The sequence below is a fragment of the Mustela putorius genome, unplaced genomic scaffold (genome assembly GCF_011764305.1).
Source record: "Mustela putorius furo isolate JIRA1106 unplaced genomic scaffold, ASM1176430v1.1 tig00000228_pilon_pilon_pilon, whole genome shotgun sequence".
NCBI lineage: Eukaryota > Metazoa > Chordata > Mammalia > Carnivora > Mustelidae > Mustela > Mustela putorius.
Genome location: NW_025421322.1, coordinates 30,753,491 through 30,770,173, shown reverse-complemented (window position 1 = coordinate 30,770,173; position 16,683 = coordinate 30,753,491). Strand labels below are relative to the sequence as shown.

Below are 16,683 nucleotides of genomic sequence, written 5' to 3'. Positions count from 1 at the left end.
TCAGGCTTCCTGCTCAGCAGGGAGTCTACTTCTCCCTCTCCCTCTGCCCCTCTGCCTGCTGGTGCTCCCACTCTCAAATAAATAAATAAAATCTTTTTAAAAAATAAAATAAAAACACATTTACTAAATAATTAAGAATTCAAGCACTGCCTGTATAATTAAGGATATTAAGGAAATCGTTTTTTAATGTGATAATGGCCTTGTGGTTATGTGTTTTATATTTAAGAGATACATATTAAAATGCCATATTTATGGATCATGTAATAAGATGCCTGGCATTTGCTTTAAAATGAGGGAGGGGAAATAGATGGCAGTGGGACTAAGACAGGATTAGCCTGAGGTCATGCTGCTTTCAGGAGACCATTCTGTCTTCTTTTGGGTCTATTAGAACTTCCCCCATCATTGTTAACATTAAAAAATAAGCGCTTTCCCAGAGCGCGGACGTTACGACTCGCGCTCCCAGCCAACATGCCGATGGCCCGGAGCTGGGTTTGTCGCAAGACCAACGTGACCCCTCGGAGGAGGCCCTTCGAGAAGTCGCGGCTCGACCAAGAGCTGAAGCTGATCGGCGAATATGGGCTCCGGAACAAACGTGAGGTGTGGAGGGTCTTCACCTTGGCCAAGATCCGCAAGGCCGCGCGGGAGCTGCTGATGCTGGACGAGAAGGACCCGCGGCGCCTGTTTGAGGGCAATGCCTTGCTTCCGCGACTGGTGCGCATTGGAGCGCTGGACGAGGGCAAGATGAAGCTGGATTATATCCTGGGTCTGAAGATTGAGGATTCCTTGGAGAGGCGTCTGCAGACCCAGGTCTTCAAGCTGGGCTTGGCCAAGTCCATCCACCACGCCCGGGTGCTGATCCGCCAACGCCACATCAGGGTCCGAAAGCAAGTGGTGAGCATCCGGTCCTTCATCGTCCGCCCGGATTCCCAGAAGCACATTGACTTCTCCACGCGCTCTCCGAATGCGGGTGGCCGCCCAGGGCGTGTGAAGAGGAAGAATGCCAAGAAGGGCCAGGGTGGGGCTGGCGCCCGCGATGACAAAGAGGAGGATCGAGCCTATCCTTCCCATCCGCCCTACCCCCTACCCCCGGGACCCATGGATTGTCTAGTTTCCCAGTCACATAATAAAAGAACCAATGCTTTGGGAAATAAATAAATAAATAAATAAATAAATAAAGCACATTTAATCTGCTCCCAAATAAAAGCTATTTGGGGCAGAATGTTACCAGGCCACGTGGGTCCCCTAGGGATGAGCTATCATCATATCCCTGGTCCCACCCAACAGCAAAAGGACAGCATTTGAGTGACCCTTATTTTCCCCAACTTGTCAACTTCCTTCCAGTCTTGTAAAAGCAAAATAAAACTTAAACGAGGACGCCCTTTTATTGTTACCTGCTAAAATCAGTCTCCAAGCGAATCATTCCTCCCCCTCTCCACATGATTGTCCTTTATTTCTCACTCAGTCAAAAAGCATCTTGACCTACAGCTTCAGCTCCTCCCTCTCTCCCCTCAGCCCTATGCCCCAGGTCGGGACTCCAGGGCCTGAACCACTTTGACCTTTGACCTTCGACCTTCACAGGCAGTGCTGCCTTCTATTTTGCCTCTTGCATGTGTGGACTGTGTCTGGAACCACCCGTCCCATGATCAGGCCAGGAAGAAGAGCAGGTACAAAGGTAGGGAGAGGGTCCCATGCAGAACACAAGCTTGGGTTTAAGCAAATTTTGTTAAGAGATTTATAAAACTGAGAGCCTATCCCATGCCACCTAAGGAGGGACACCCTTCCCAGGCTGCTTCCCTTTCTCTGCAGTGATTTCGGGGCCATATGTCTGGAAGCACGCATTAGGAGGCTAACACTCTCACAGAAGCCAAATAACAGTGGCTTATACAAGACAAGAGGCGATTTCTCACTTGGCAGGAGGTTTTCAGGGAAGGTGGATTTCTCTGCTCCAGGATTTGGTCCAGGAGATCAATCAACCAAGTCTGATGCACAGTTTGATTAAAGGCTTCCCTGAAGTCCTACATTAAGGGGACACACCTGCTTAGGGACCATCACTTTGGGTTCCCTGTTGGATCTCAGTCTTTAGCACATGGCATTCACATTCTGGCAACCCCCGGGACGTGCTGTGCTTTGCACATAATCAAGACTCAATAAATATTAGCCGAATCGATCTAAACATATGGGCCAGCAAATATATGTATATTTGTGTGTATACATGTTTATGCAGAGATCCCTGCCAAAACAACATATGGGAAACTGTGTCATCTACGGAAGAATGTAAAACAAGGGCAGAGCCCGCTGAAAACTGCTCTATTGTTCAACTCATCCTTCCTCCAGTGAACCTCGGGAAATAAACTGTCCACACCTGACGAGGACGTTTTCAGGGCTTCTGTTTGCAGTCATTCCAAAAGAATGTCACACTCGCTCCCCGTTCTCGTACCATCCTTCGGACCACTGTTTTTTGTTTTGTTTTGTTTTTAAGATTTTATTTATTTATTTAACAGGCAGAGATCACAAGCAGGCAGAGAGGCAGGCAGAGAGAGGGAGGAGGAAGCAGGCTCCCCGCTGAGCAGAGAGCCCAATGCTGGGCTCGATCCCAGGACCCTGAGATCATGACCTGAGCCAAAGGCAGAGGCTTTAACCCACGGAGCCACCCAGGCACCTCCTGACCATCGTTTTCAAATCTTTGTGAACCTTCTTCAGCTGCCTGTTTCTCAAATGGCGATGCCCCTGGGGCTGCCATCCCTAATCTCTGGACTCTCCCTGGTAGGCTCTGCCGCTCCTGCGGCCTTGGATGCCATCTTGATGCTCACTTCTCCCCAGTAGATACCAGAACTCGATCATTCCCCCAGAGCTCCGGTTCTGGACCTACGACTGCCCACGGTCATCTCCGCGAGTGCGAGGCCTCGCCACCGCATGGTTCCTGCCTTGAGGAGACTCAACTTCAACTTAACCCCCGGCCCCTCACTGTACCACCGTGACTTCTTGTTCCTGGGATTCCCTGGAACCTGCAAGACGGCTCAGGCTCCCTACTTCCAGGTGTCCACGGGGCTTGTGGGAACTCCTGTTTTCTTGGCACTCCTGTTTTCTTGGCACTCCTGCTCTGTTGCCCAACCCCACTCAAGTAGGGGGAGGAGCGGGTCGGGCTAGGCTGCTCCATGAGCTGGGGTCCAAGAGGGGAAGAAGATCCCAGGCTCATCACCTCACAGCCCCTCCCGGCTCTACAAGTGCCTCCTCTCTGGGCTGGGGTCCCGTGCCTTCCCGCACCGCCCACCCCCCCCACACACACACACTCCATGTCCTGCTGTAGAAAGTGCTCAGGCACTGCAGCCTGCCTGGCAATGAGGCCCTTCACTAAGCTACCAACCAGATGCGGGGTGTTGGACAAGTTACTTCACCTCTCTGTGCCTCAGTTTCCCTGTCTGCAGAGTGAGGAGGGTCACGGTACTGCCCTATGGGATTGCAGTGAGGAATAAATAAGTCCATATTTGTATAGCCTCTAGAACCATGCCTGACACATAGCAGACAATTCCACTGTGTGTAAGTAAGTAGGCAACAGAAAAAGCACACAGGAATTTATCAAATGATAAAAAAATGGAGGAATGAATGCACCCCAGCCTAATCACAGCACCACCATGTCCACACTGTGAGACCTAACCCCTTCATACTCCAGGTGTGACCTGAGGTCCAGGAGATTCCCTGGGAGCAGAATCTCAGGCCACAGCCCAAGACCTGTTAATCACAACATGCATTCCAGCACGATTCCCAGGGGATTCACCGGCACATTGAAGGTGGAGAGAGCATCCCTGACACCTGACACGGCTCCTTGTCATTCCCCTCACTGTATCCCCAGATTTCCAGCTTGGTGCTTGGAATATCTAAGAGGCCATAGCCTAGGGATTCAGATAGACCGTGACTGTTACAGATAAAGGAAAAGAGCCCAGAGACGTTAAACAACTTACCCACCAGCACATAGAGTATAACTTGAGCCCAACTCTGCTCTCGGCCTTTCTCTCTTTTCTTTTCTTTTCTTTCTTTTTTTTTTTTTTTTAAAGATTGTATTTATTTATTTGACAGAGATCACAAATAGGCAGAGAGGCAGGCAGAGAGAGAGGGGGAAGCAGGCTCCCCGCTGAGCAGAGAGTCCGATGCAGGGCTCGATCCCAGGACCCTGAGATCATGACCTGAGCCGAAGGCAGAGGCTTAACCCACTGAGCCACCCAGGTGCCCCCACTTCACGTGTTTAAAGGCCACTGTTACTCATATTTCTATGAACTGAGAACTCTCTAGGCATACCGTTCTCTCTTCTTTTGGGTTGCTAGTATTCTCCCATATTCATCTGGAGGAGTTTATATAGGTATTGAGGAAATTAGCCCTTTGTCCGCATCTCACATGTGGGAAACACTTTTTCCCCAGCCATGTCTGTTGCTTATCTTTCATCTTTATAATAATTTTTGCAAGGCAGAAATTTTTAATTTTATATCATGTGTATCTACCTTCTTTTCTTATATGGAGTCTGGATTTTTGTGTCATGTTTAAAAAAGACAAAGTCCTTCCCCATTTGGATATTATTTAAGTAAAATCTCCCATGGCTTCTTTTAATACTTTTATGGTGGGTTTTTTTAAAATGTAGATCTTTGCTCCATCTGGAATTTATTTTGGTAGAAGAATCTAAGAAGGGATCTAAACTTTGTTTTAGATAGCTACCATTTGTCTAAACATAACAGCACTTATTAAATAATCTCCTTTTCCAGCACTGATTTGAAATGTTCTCTTAATCACAAACTAAATTTCTATGTATATTTGAGTATTTTTCCAGCTGTTTCACACTGTTTCATTGGTCTAGCTACTCACGCATCATTACCAAACTGTTTAGTTTATTTTAGCCTTATAATATAGCTAATATCTTTCAGACCTAGACCACCTTTTATTTCTCAGAATTTGACTATTCTTATCTGTTTCTTTTCCCGTAGCATTTCAGCATGTTTAATTCCAGAAAAATCCTTATTTTTAATTGAAATTATGTTACAAATGTAATTTAGATATTAATTTAGAGATAGTTGGCATATGCGTAGTACGGGTCTTCCTCTCTCATGAATATATTTTTTCATTTATTCATTGTTTGTATTTCTTAGTAACATCCTCAAATCTTATTCATATACATTGTATACATAATTTGGTAAGTATGTTACATGGGATCTGTTTGCTGCTATCATAAATGGACTTTTTTTCATTATATTTTTCTGTTTATTACATTGAAAAGTACTTTGTTACCCAAACAACTAACTGCAATCTGTCGTTTGCAATTTTTTCTTTTTAAATTACTTTTTATTTTTAAGAGAGAGAGCACATGAGCGGGCGTTGGGGCAGAGGGGGAAGAGAGAGAGAATCTCAAGCCAGCTCTGCATTGAGTACAGAACCTGACTCCAGGTTTGATCTCACGACCCAGATCATGACCTGAGCTGAAAACAAGAAATCAGATGCTTAAGCAACTGAGTCACCCAGTCACCCTGTTAGCAATGTTTTTTAATTGAATAACCTGGATGTTGTGAGTATAAAGTCATATCTATAAGTACATCTCATTGTTGTTTCCTCCTTCCTTCTTTCTAATCCCATCAGCCGTGCCTTGCGCCATTGTCTAGTAGTGATAAACATCGTGGGCATGTCATGATCCTAACTTTAAAGAAGACTGCTTCCTGGGGTTCCATGGTTAAGCACACGTGTCTGTGGATGTGTGTGTTCCCACTCCCCCACGCTGCCCTGTGTGTGTCCATTGCTTCCACTGCTGGGATTGGCGAAGGGTGGCTCTAGGAAACTGGGGGAGAGCAGAACCAACCCAGAAAATAAGGCAGGCAGGCAGGGTCTGTGGCTCCAACCTGGGTACCCTCAGAGATGCTTCCTCCTCTCACTCCATCCCTTGAGCTCTCTGACACACCCGCCTCCCGACGGTGGCTCCCCTGGCCCCCAGGATCTTGTCCTCATCTCAAAGTTCACCAGAACTAAGAGTCTAGTCTCGCCCCTGCCCGTGTTCCTCCTGAGCCTCTCATTTCTCATCTGCAAACTCAGCAAATACTCATTTGTTCTGCCTACCTCCTCAGCTGGCCATGAAAACCACTTCTGGAAATAGCAGTGCAAGCAGGACGAGCAGGCCACTGGTCCTCCGGCCACACAAACTGTACTCACAATGATGACTTCAGCTCTTCAGCCAATGGAACCTGAAAGGGGCCGTGTGTCTGGAGAGAGATGCTATCGGGGTGACCCAACAAGCACAGAGGACCGGGGATGAGCCACCCTGGTTCATCAGTTCTGGCTCTCAGCCCCCAGAGCAGAGCCCTGTTCTTCACAGGAAAGGAAAATAAATGGCATTGGCATCTCTGACTAGCGTGCTGGGGACTTTGAGGGCAGAACTGCCATGGGCAAGCATATCTGCGGCCACGGTCAAGGCCTGTCTGTGCGCCCTGCCAGCTGGCCAGTCCCAGCACCAGGAGACGGTTTCTGCAGGGCAAAGGACCAGTCCCTTAAAATCGAGACAGCCTCTTCCAACCTCCAAAAACATGTTTCAAAATGTAACCGCAAACAACAAATGAGGAGGGGGGGGAGTTTTACCCCAATTATGAATGTAAAGGACACTGTCCTTGAATAAACTGAAATGCAATCATTAAAGTTGTCAATGGATAAATGGACAAGGACATGAACAATTTCCAAGAGAAACAGCCAAGAAACATGAGTTTATTTTTCCTGCTTTCTTTTTATTTATTCATAGTTTCTCGGTGTTCTGAAAAGAACAGTGATATTATTTTGGCAATCAGAAAAGAATTATTTTATCAATCCAGACAGCTTTTTCGGGAAAGGCCTAAAGCTTCTTCCTCGCTGTCATGTTCAACAAGACAGCACCCGATGTGCATGTAAAGCATCAGAGGCCGACAGATCCTTGTTGGCACATAGATCAGGAGCCACCCCAGGCTCAGACGGGAGGGCTGTGAGCGGGGGCACAACAGGGAATAGCAGACCCAGAAACGTGAAGGCAAAGAAAGGAGGTTGGGGTCTGGGATCTACTGTCAGATGTCCTAAGTTTTAGGTGCCAGCCTGGCTACTTAGCTGCTGTGTGACCTTGGAAAAGGCTCATTCTGTAGCAGGAAGGAGCAACATCAGATGGGATTTGGGTTCCATTCTACAGAGCTTACTGTGTGGCCTTGGGTAAGTCATGTCACCCCTGCATCCCAGATGGTCTCTGAAGCTTCTTCCAAACCAGATATTCTGAGTCTTGTTCTTAGACCGTCCTGTTGACCTGCTCAGGGCTCAGCAAGGTTACAGCTCATTCTCCTAGTGACCGCCCTCACTCAGGGGGCAAACCAGTGACATGGCACCTTGTGGAGGTGCTATAGCTCAGAGCTGAGACTCTGAGGGGAGGAGGCTCTCTGCCATGGGACAACACCCCCCCTTCCCCAAGGAAGTGACTTCTTGTTTGGACCTCCATGGAGATAGGTCTCCATGGAGACAAGGGACAAAGCAAGAGAGTATTGAAAAGCCTTCCTTCAGGAAAAGACTCCTCCCCTCCCCAGGGAGCCCACACTCCAATGACGCAGTTCCCTAGATCCACAGAAACCAAAAGGATTTCCCATCCCAGAGGCCTCTGGGCCATTCTGGGGAAAGGAAATGGGGCCAGGCAGCCCTCCTGACGCCCTATGGAACTAGTCCAACCCCAGTGTCACCCTGCTACACCCAGGCAGCTTTCGTCTGGTCGGCTGCAGATCCCTCCTCTCCTGCAGGTACCTGCTTGTCCTTTGGATACAAGAGGAATTTTCCATTATCCCTGCCATGGGAGCCAAACCCTTAAGCACCAGAGGACAAAACCTCACAAAGAAAGCCTGGAATGGATCATCTCTTCTCTTGGTGGGGCTCAGACTGACGCCACACACCCACTCAAACCCGGGGGGACTCATGCCTGCGATGGTGTCTCCAACACACCATCCTGACTCAGGGCCAGTGCCCGTGTTAGGCCAATCCCCAGATCGGCCAAGTCGTCCTGTTCAATGTTCTTCTTGCTCCAACCTTCTGCACTACTGAGCCCTCCCTTAGTGCCCTGCCCCTTCACATGCCCAGGGCCCCTGCATTACCATGGGGACAGTGTGGGTATTAGAATCTTTGGTACAAATGCCAGTGCGGTCTCTGACTATCTGGAGGTTGTTAGGCAAGGCCTGTGATCATCTGAGTCTCCATTTACTCATCTGTAATGTGGGAACAATGAAAACCAAACCATGGAGTTTTATGTACCCATCCAACGTCCCCTGAGCACTTCCTCAAGTGCCAAGCACTCTTTCAGGTAAAGAGGAGGTAAAAAAACATTGCTGGAGCCAAACTGTCTTGGATTCATGAGACCTAACAGAGGTGACCCTTGAGAAGTGCCTTAGGCATCCATCACTAACTACGATAAAATAGCTTGTGTTACACCCACGCTCCTTCAGAGAACAGCTATGGAATCTGGATAAAAATACCAAAACAGCATTGTTTGAGAGCATAACACAATGGCTCTCCAATGAACATACGTAAGAGAACACGTAAAGTCTGTTTTCTGTTTTCATCACCAGAGATCTGGACTCAGTAGGTCAGGTTCCGGGCTCATGAATTTGCTTTTCTAAAAAGTTCACAGATGATGCCAATGTTCTCTCAAGACCACTCTAAGTATACTGGCAGAGAAGAAGTCCCAAGGCACCCCAGATCTGAGAGTTCACCCTGCTGGAGAGAGAGAAATACCCCTGGTAAGCCTGATATTCCATATTGCTTTCCCCCTGGAGGAGGCTGCCGATTTTTCAGCCCCGGGGAGCTGAACAACCATCTAGAATGCAGACGAGTTTTCACCATTGTCGCAGCACTTCAGAAACAAAAGCATGGGAGCTCAGGGCTACCGCAGTGGTCAGGGTTTGAGGATCCAACATCCAGGGTCCAGTGTCTTTCCCTAAAGACATTTTCCAATTGCAATTCCCTCCTACCCAGGCCACATTGCTGTGGGACACCCATCTGGTTCTTTGAGCTCTGAGGGTCCACTTACTTGGGGTTCATGTTCACACGTGCACAACCCTGAGGTACAGTGGATTTAAAGCCTCATGAGATAAAACTTGAGTCACACTAAGACAGAAGCCACTGGAGAAATTATGCCCCTGGGAAAGGTAGTGAGATGCAGCCTACCTGGTTTGTGGAGGGCACAGTCCTGTGAATCAAGCAAGCGCTTTCATCTACTGGTGGCTAGGGCAGTGTTGCCTTTTCATGTGTCTTATAATAATAAGAGCAAACAGGGGAGCTTGGTTGGCTCAGTGGTTGGGCTTCCAGCTCTTTGACTTTGGCTCAGGTCATGATCTCAGGATCCTGGGATTGAGCCCCTAATCCTACTCCATGTTCAGCAGGGAGTCTGCTTGGGATTTTCTCTCTCCCTTTCCCTCTGCTCCCTGCTCATGCTCTCTCTCTCTAAATAAAAAAAAAAAATCTTTAAAAAAGCAATAGTGAATATTTAGTTCTTACTCTGTTCTAATTAATGCACAGAGTAACCCATGGAATCCTCATAATAATCCTACAAGACAGGCAACAGTATTGGCCCCCATTTTTTTGGATAGGGAAACTGAGGCACACAGAGCTTTTTAAGAACTTGCCCAAGGGGTCACAGCCAGCAAGCAGGCTACCTGGGCACTCTTGCTGCAGCGTCTGCCTTCCTGAGCCTGTACAAAGCCTCTCAGCCTCACTTTCACTTCTTTATGTATCGCAGTTTAGGAAGGGTTTACACATCTGTCTTATCACCTGAGCCTAAAGACCGATCCTGCAACACACAGGTGAGGAACATAACGGTGTCTCATTTTGCAGGTGGGAAAATTGAGACCCAGGGACTCTGAGGAAACTTCCAAAAACCCCAAAAGCTAGCAAGCCACAGAATCGGTACCAGAATTTAAGACTTACATTAATTAAAGGAACTTTATTATCATGAGCCGGGTACCATGCTGAAAATGTCACATGTGCCATCCGTACCCTTTATAGCAAGCCCATGAGGTAATTAGTAGCTCCCTCCTTTAGAGAGGCCAAAACCAAAATGCCAAGGGGTGTAGCAAGGTCACAGCACAAAAAAAGCAGAGCTGATCTTTTTGGTAACAGCTTTATTGAGACATAACTCAAACACCATAAAATTCATCTACTTAAATGTATAATTCAGTGCTTTTTAAATATATTCACAGAGTTATGCAACCATCACCACAATTAATTTTGGAATATTTTAATCCCCAGAGCTGGGGTTTGTCCTTGGATCTATCTAACTCCAAAGTTATGCCCTTAATCACCACATGTTATGGGCGCCAAAATCCCAGGTCCACGCTTTAGCCGTGATACAGCCTGATACAGAGGGTAAACAACCACCCCACAGCCTGAGATCCCGTCACATCACTCTGGATATAGAAATCCCTAAGAATGGTATGGAGGGGTCACCCAAGCCCCCAAGAGCTGAACTGAAACCAAGGCCAATGCCTCACTCGTGTTTGTAAAGCTGATGCTCAGCCCATCACTCTTCACAGAAAGGGGCTCCTGCCAGGCTGATGGAGCTGACGCCAGAAGTAGAGAGAAGCAGGTCACAAAGATGAGGGGCCAGGCATGGTACAAGTCAGTGACGTGTTCATTGGTAGGACAGTGGTCAAGAGGAGATGTGAAAGGTTAAGTGTCTGCCTTCGGCTCAGGTCATAATCCCAGGGTTCTGGGATCAAGCCCTGCCTGGGTCTCCCTGCTCAGTGGGGAGTCTGCCTTTCCTCCTCTCCCTGCTTGTGCTTATGAATAAATAAATTTTAAAAATATATATCTTTAAAAAAAATACTATTCTTAAAAAAAAAAAAAGGAGATGTGGAGAGGGAATAAAATACTGAATCTTGGGGTTCCTGGGTGGTTCAGTCAGTTAAGCCTCTGCCTTTAGCTCAGGTCACAATCCCAATGTCCTGGGATAGAGTCCCACATCAGGTTCCCTGCTCAGCAGAGAACCGGCTTCTCCCTATGCCCCTTCCCCTGCTCCTGCTCTCTCTTTCTCTCTCTCTCTCTGTCAAATAAATAAATAACATCTTTTAAAAAAAAAATACTGAATAGGGGCGCCTGGGTGGCTCAGTTGGTTGAGCGACTGCCTTCGGCTCAGGTCACGATCCTGGAATCCTGGGATCAAGTCCCATGTTGGGCTCCCTGCTCAGCAGGGAGTCTGCTTCTCCCGCTGACCTCTCTCCTCTCTGTTCTGTCCCTCTCTCTCTCAAATAAATAAATAAATAAAATCTTTAAAATAAATACTGAATCTTGTGCATTCATTTATTCATTTATTCAATATACACCTTCGGAGTACTTACTATATACTGAGTACTGGATTAGGCATTGGGGTGACAGAGATACTTGCCTTCCAGTTGTTCACGGTCAGTGGGAAGGACAGAAAACAATTTACTATAAGGCATTTAGCTGTTCATTCCATAAACAAATACTGAATATTGTGTCAGACACTGTCTGTCCTAGGTACTATGGATCCAGCACTGACCAAGCCTGGCACAGTGGCCAACTATCCCCCAATACCTTTCTACCCTCCTTCCACAGCAAGACTACATTTCCCAGCCTCCTAGCAGCCAGGTCTGGCCATGTGACTGAGCTCCAGCCAATAGGAAGCAGAATGGCCAAAGGTACAGGAAGTGATGTGTGCTGCCACCAGGTTAGGACATTACAGGGAGGGTCATGGCCCTTCTTCCATTTCTTCCTCCATTCCACGGCTGAGTGTGAATATGGCCAAAAGCCCAAATGCATCATGGACAAGCAGTACCCAGGGTTGACAGAGCCATGAGAGAGCCTGCATCCCTGCGCCATATCAGCCTCAAACAGCCTGCATGAGAGAGGAGCACATCTCTTCTTTAAGCCATTAATAGTTTGGTTTCTGCATCAGAAGCCAACCTGACGTTCTGTCACAAAGAGAACACAGCCTTGGCTCCACAAGGCAGGGTGTGGAAGGGAAGAATAAAGAGCCTCTGTTTCAGAAGACTAAAGGAAAACAGCATGATTAGCAGCAGAGAACCAAGATCCCCTTTGAAGCTGACAGAGCATCCAAGCAAGAGGAGAGGATGTGTTCATCTTGAATTTGCCCTGCACCTATTCTTAACTCTTCCCAGGACGGGTGGGAATATTTAGGGCTCCGAGAACATTGTATCACAGATTTGTATTTTTTTTTTTAACGTGTTTGTGAATGTGTGAGAGGGGGCAGTAGAGGTGAGGAAGGCAAAAAGTGAATGCCCAGGGTTCACAAGGACAGGGAGGCTCGCCCTGTCGCATGGTCTCTGGGCTGCTGGTCTAAGTCCACTGTGTCTCTTTGGTTTGGGGGAGGGGGGGACTAAAGGCTCTGGGAATGCTGAGCATTTCTGTAGAGGGCCTGTTTACAGAGATGGAATATCTTGCAGGTGGCTGTTTGCATCAGAGATCTCCAGAATCTAAAGATTCATTTATGGTTGTGGTTCTCAGGGGCAAAGGCCAAACTGCAGGTTTTCAAGGATCTCCTTGACCTGGGCCTCGTATGGCTCCCAATATGGTTCTCTAGAAGAGACTTTTCGCAGGTTCCCAAATACCATCATGCTGGTCCTCTGCCTATAAGGAGCACCTCTCACCTCCACATGACTAACTCTCCCTTCTCCTGACTAAACCCTCACAGAATTTCCTACTACACTTGCAGAAATATCCACATCCCTTCTCTAGTCCATGCACCTCTCCAACCTCCGATCCTTCCACTCTCCCTCCTCTGCTGGCTCACCACACACCCAACACTCATTCCTGCCTCAGGGCCTTTGCATGTGCAATTCCCCCTGTCTCAAAGTCTGTTCCTCCAAATCCTTGCAAGACTGACTCTCTCTTAACCTTCAGGCCTGTCCTGATTACACAGTTTAAAGTAGATCCATCTGCCGTAGGCATCCTGCCCTAGGCACGATTGATTGTATCAACCTGCTTGACTTTCTTTGTAATACTTATTTTGTCCCAGTGTTGCTCTTCATTACCAGTTCACTTACATTGCTGTCTGACTCCTCCTACTTAGTAAACATAAACCCTCCCACTTAGTAAACATAAACTGGGCGAGAGCAGCCTTTTCAGCCTTATTCTGCATTACCTGGGTGTCTCTGGCACCTGGCAGCACCCATGTCCCCAGAGCAAGGCTATATTTGCTGAGTAAATGACTGAGCAGCTCAATTTAGGTGGCATCATTCACAGAGACTTCAATGATTCCCTGAGCTGGAAATAATCTCCCTCCTCTAAAAGGCAAAGCCGTGTTCTCTGCCTCACTTAAGGTCCCCAGCACCGTCTGTCTGTGCTGTGATTATTTATAGCTTTTCTCTCCCCTACCAGTCCCTAGGCTCCTTGATCTGGCTGCACGCCTAATTCATCTCCGTACTCCGCCTCCTCCCAGCCTTCCCGAAGTGCGTTGTACCCTGTAGGTGCTCCATCAGGGTTCATCAGGGCTGAGTGAGCGCTGTCGACTGTCGTCACAGACAACCCAGAATAATCTGGAATTCCACGTCTCCGCATACCAAGCACCCTGCTCATCGCTCTATTCAAAATGACGAGGAATTTATGTGAATATGATTTCCAAAGATGAATATTGCAGGGCCATAGAATTGAGTAAACATGGGGCTTCGCTGGCAGGGTGCTCTGATGGTAATTTTCTCCCCACATTCAGCATAATTGGATGGCTGCATCTGGGTTGTTTGGCACCAACTCTCTTCAAAGGAGAGTGAGTGCAGAGAAAGTAAAAATGAAATGCAACAATCTTATTAGGAGAATGGAAAAATGACAAATGTTGCAGGTCTCTCTAAGGAAGCAATGCAAAGAGGAGGCTCTTTTCCGACCTGATTTCCACTTTAGCCTAAGGGCTGTGACTTTGTTTCTTGTCTCACAGGTTTCTACCAGCAGGCTTGAGGCTCTGGGAGCTGCTCTGCATTTTGCTGGTGCATTCCATTATGCTTTCTATATGTATATAAGATCTTACCAGTTGTTACCCAGTCAGGGATGGATTTGGGAAATGTTTTTTTTTCCCCCAGTGTTGTAAACACAACCCCCTCTGGTACCCACTCCCCTAAATTCCCACTCTTCCCAGACCCTCACAGGCATGCTCCTGCCAGACCCCATCACAGGGTTCCAAACAGGTCATCTTGCTTTACAGCCATTTGCACCTGTGGCTTCTACTGCCTGGGAATGGTGTCCACGGACCACCTCTTCCCCCTTCCACCCACCAGGCAATTTCATGCGTAAGGTCAACTCCAACCATCCCCGCTCAGTGTAGCCTTCTCAGAGTGATGAGTCTCTCCTTCGTGCCTTTGCTAGATGTTGTTCTTGCCTTCACCCTGTGAGCTGTCTGTGTCTATCTGCCTCCCCACCAGATTCTGAGGTCCCCGTGACAGGGCCTGACACTTGGTTATCTTTCTAGCCCTCATGCCTAGTACAGTCCTGGAACACAGTAGATGCCCACAGAATATAGGACACTAATCAAAGTCCTGATGGCCGCCCAGGTTGGCAGAGTTGCTCAATGCATATGTCTTTCACCACACTGCCTGGATTCAAACCCAGGATCCTCATTGGTTAGACAGGCAACCTTGACCTTGACCTTGACCAAATTATATGAAATCATTTCCTCGTCCCTAAATTAGAGGTGATGATGATGGTAATAGCGATACCATCATATGGATGCTTCTGGAATGAGATAGTAATACAGTGTGTTGTGCACCATGACCCATGGTGTCTCTGCTGTTACGGACAATAAATAATCTATCCATTATCAGTCATTTCTACTTATCTCCTCAGTAACTAACACAATTGCTGAGAGACTCGGATGATACATGCATAATACATGAAATTGCTTATAAGGAAGAAAAACATTACACAAATATTATCCCCATGTCATGATACATCATGAGCTACTCGTTCTTGTCACCTATGTCTGCCATCCTTCTCTGCTTTATTTAGAAATTGATGTGAATAAGTTGCTCTCTCCAAATAAATCCAAGAACATAGAAATATTGGCATTTGAATGAAAAATAAAATAATCATTTCTAAATTAGGCCAAGTACTCTAGGAAAATTTATTCATCTAACCCCTTGGGTTAAGATTGGGATGTTCTGGCTTTGGTGTCTAGTGGTGCCATTATTAATTCTATGCTCCCTGCTTCCTGTCCTGTGAACCATCACCTCTAGTGACCCTCTACCACAGTCTGTAGGGTTGGAGAGCACTGAGGATGCATTTTCTCCAGTTCCTATCCAAATAACACCTGTACAAGTTTTGCCATATCTGCTTAATGGTTTTTTCCTTTGTTTTGACTCACTTATCAAATTTAAATAAATTTATTAACAAGAGTAGTTGCTATAGAAAATGGAAAGTGTATGCCGTAGGTAAAAAGTAACAACAAAACAACAAGACTACAGTAAAAAAAGAAACACTGGTATTGAATTCCAGCTAAATACCATTGCCTGCCTGATACTATCTCCATTCTTTGTTCGAGAAGATTAGGATGAGTCAGAAGGGTGTTACGCCCAACTAACTCCAAACTAAAACTCTTTCCATATTGTTACAAGAAGGAATAAAGGAAAAAGAAGTGATCTCTCCCATTCTGTGTTTTAAGGTCAGTTAATTCCATTTTAACGCACCACCTAAAACCAGCCCAGACATTCTAAAGGCGGGTGTTACAAGTAGTAGACAGGCAGCCCCCGGGAACAATGCCCAGGTGCCGGAAGCCATTCTCATGGACTAAATGGCGTTGAGTATCAACCCCAGCCCCAGCACAGTCTCAGCAGGTCCTACTGATTCTGCCCTATCAGATCTCTTGAATCCCTCCCTCATCGCCATCCGCTGCAGGATCATCTTGGTTTGGGTCCTCCTCTGTCTCTCTGTCCTCCTGGTCTCTCTGCTATGTGCCTGCCAAATCAAGAGCCTAATAAATGATCACTGGATAGATGAGCCTATATTTTTAAAGACCCAAATATAAATCACCATTCATAGGCACGGATGGCATTTTGAAATCAAGCCAGAGTGAGGACAAATCTGCAAATCTGGAAACGAGGAAGGCCCTGGTCCATGAAGTAAAGCTGGGAGTTCTCTGGAGCTCTAGCCGACTGTCAGGGAGAGGTGAAACATCCTTCCCAAACTGAGGTAGAGCCCCTGCCACCTTGACCTTGCTGGTCACCCAGGGAGCTCCTGCTCTGTGTCCTTAACATGTTAAGTTCTGCGGGGCTTTGAACTGTATCTGTACCTCTTTCCCATGAGACTGTGGGTTCCTGGAGGAGCAGGAATGTGTCTCAGTCAGTCTCTACGTCCCCAGGGCTTAGTGCATGGAAGGAATGCCCCGTCGACTGCTGGATGAAGTGAGCTGCCGAAGTCAGTGGGTCGTGATTTCGTCTCACCTGCCCCCAGTCAGGGCCTCCTCTGCCAAAGCCAGCAGATCCCTGTCACACTTCCAAGGCCTGAATATATCCCTGTGTGGCTTGTAAGCAAGATAATTTGTTTCTTGTTGGGAGATCTTGTCAGCCTCTTTTCTATGGAGGAACAGTTTAAGAAAAAAAAAAAATCTTGGCAGAAAACAAATCCAGCTGGAAAGCAACGTGGAGGCAGGTGAGGCAAGAATCCGAAAGGGGGATCCTCTAGCAACCTTGTACCTGTGTCTCCAGAAAC

At 47.1% G+C, this 16,683-nt stretch overlaps 1 protein-coding gene across 1 annotated transcript; it reads left to right on the top strand.

The window, feature by feature from the left end:
• The first annotated feature begins 468 nt into the window (after window positions 1-468).
• LOC101672493 (40S ribosomal protein S9-like) lies at window positions 469-13,941 on the top strand. Its single transcript, XM_045078219.1, has 2 exons — window positions 469-1,102; window positions 13,922-13,941. The coding sequence occupies exons 1-2, from the start codon at window positions 469-471 to the stop codon at window positions 13,939-13,941; spliced, it is 654 nt and encodes a 217-aa protein (XP_044934154.1).
• Window positions 13,942-16,683: the final 2,742 nt, after the last annotated feature.

Coding starts and splice junctions, on each gene's coding strand:
- LOC101672493 (XM_045078219.1), top strand. CDS start 469: ATGCCGATGGCCCGGAGCTGGGTTTGTCGCAAGACCAACGTGACCCCT. Junction 1,103..13,921: donor ACCCCCGGGACCCATGGATT/GTCTAGTTTCCC, acceptor CTTGTCTCACAG/GTTTCTACCAGCAGGCTTGA.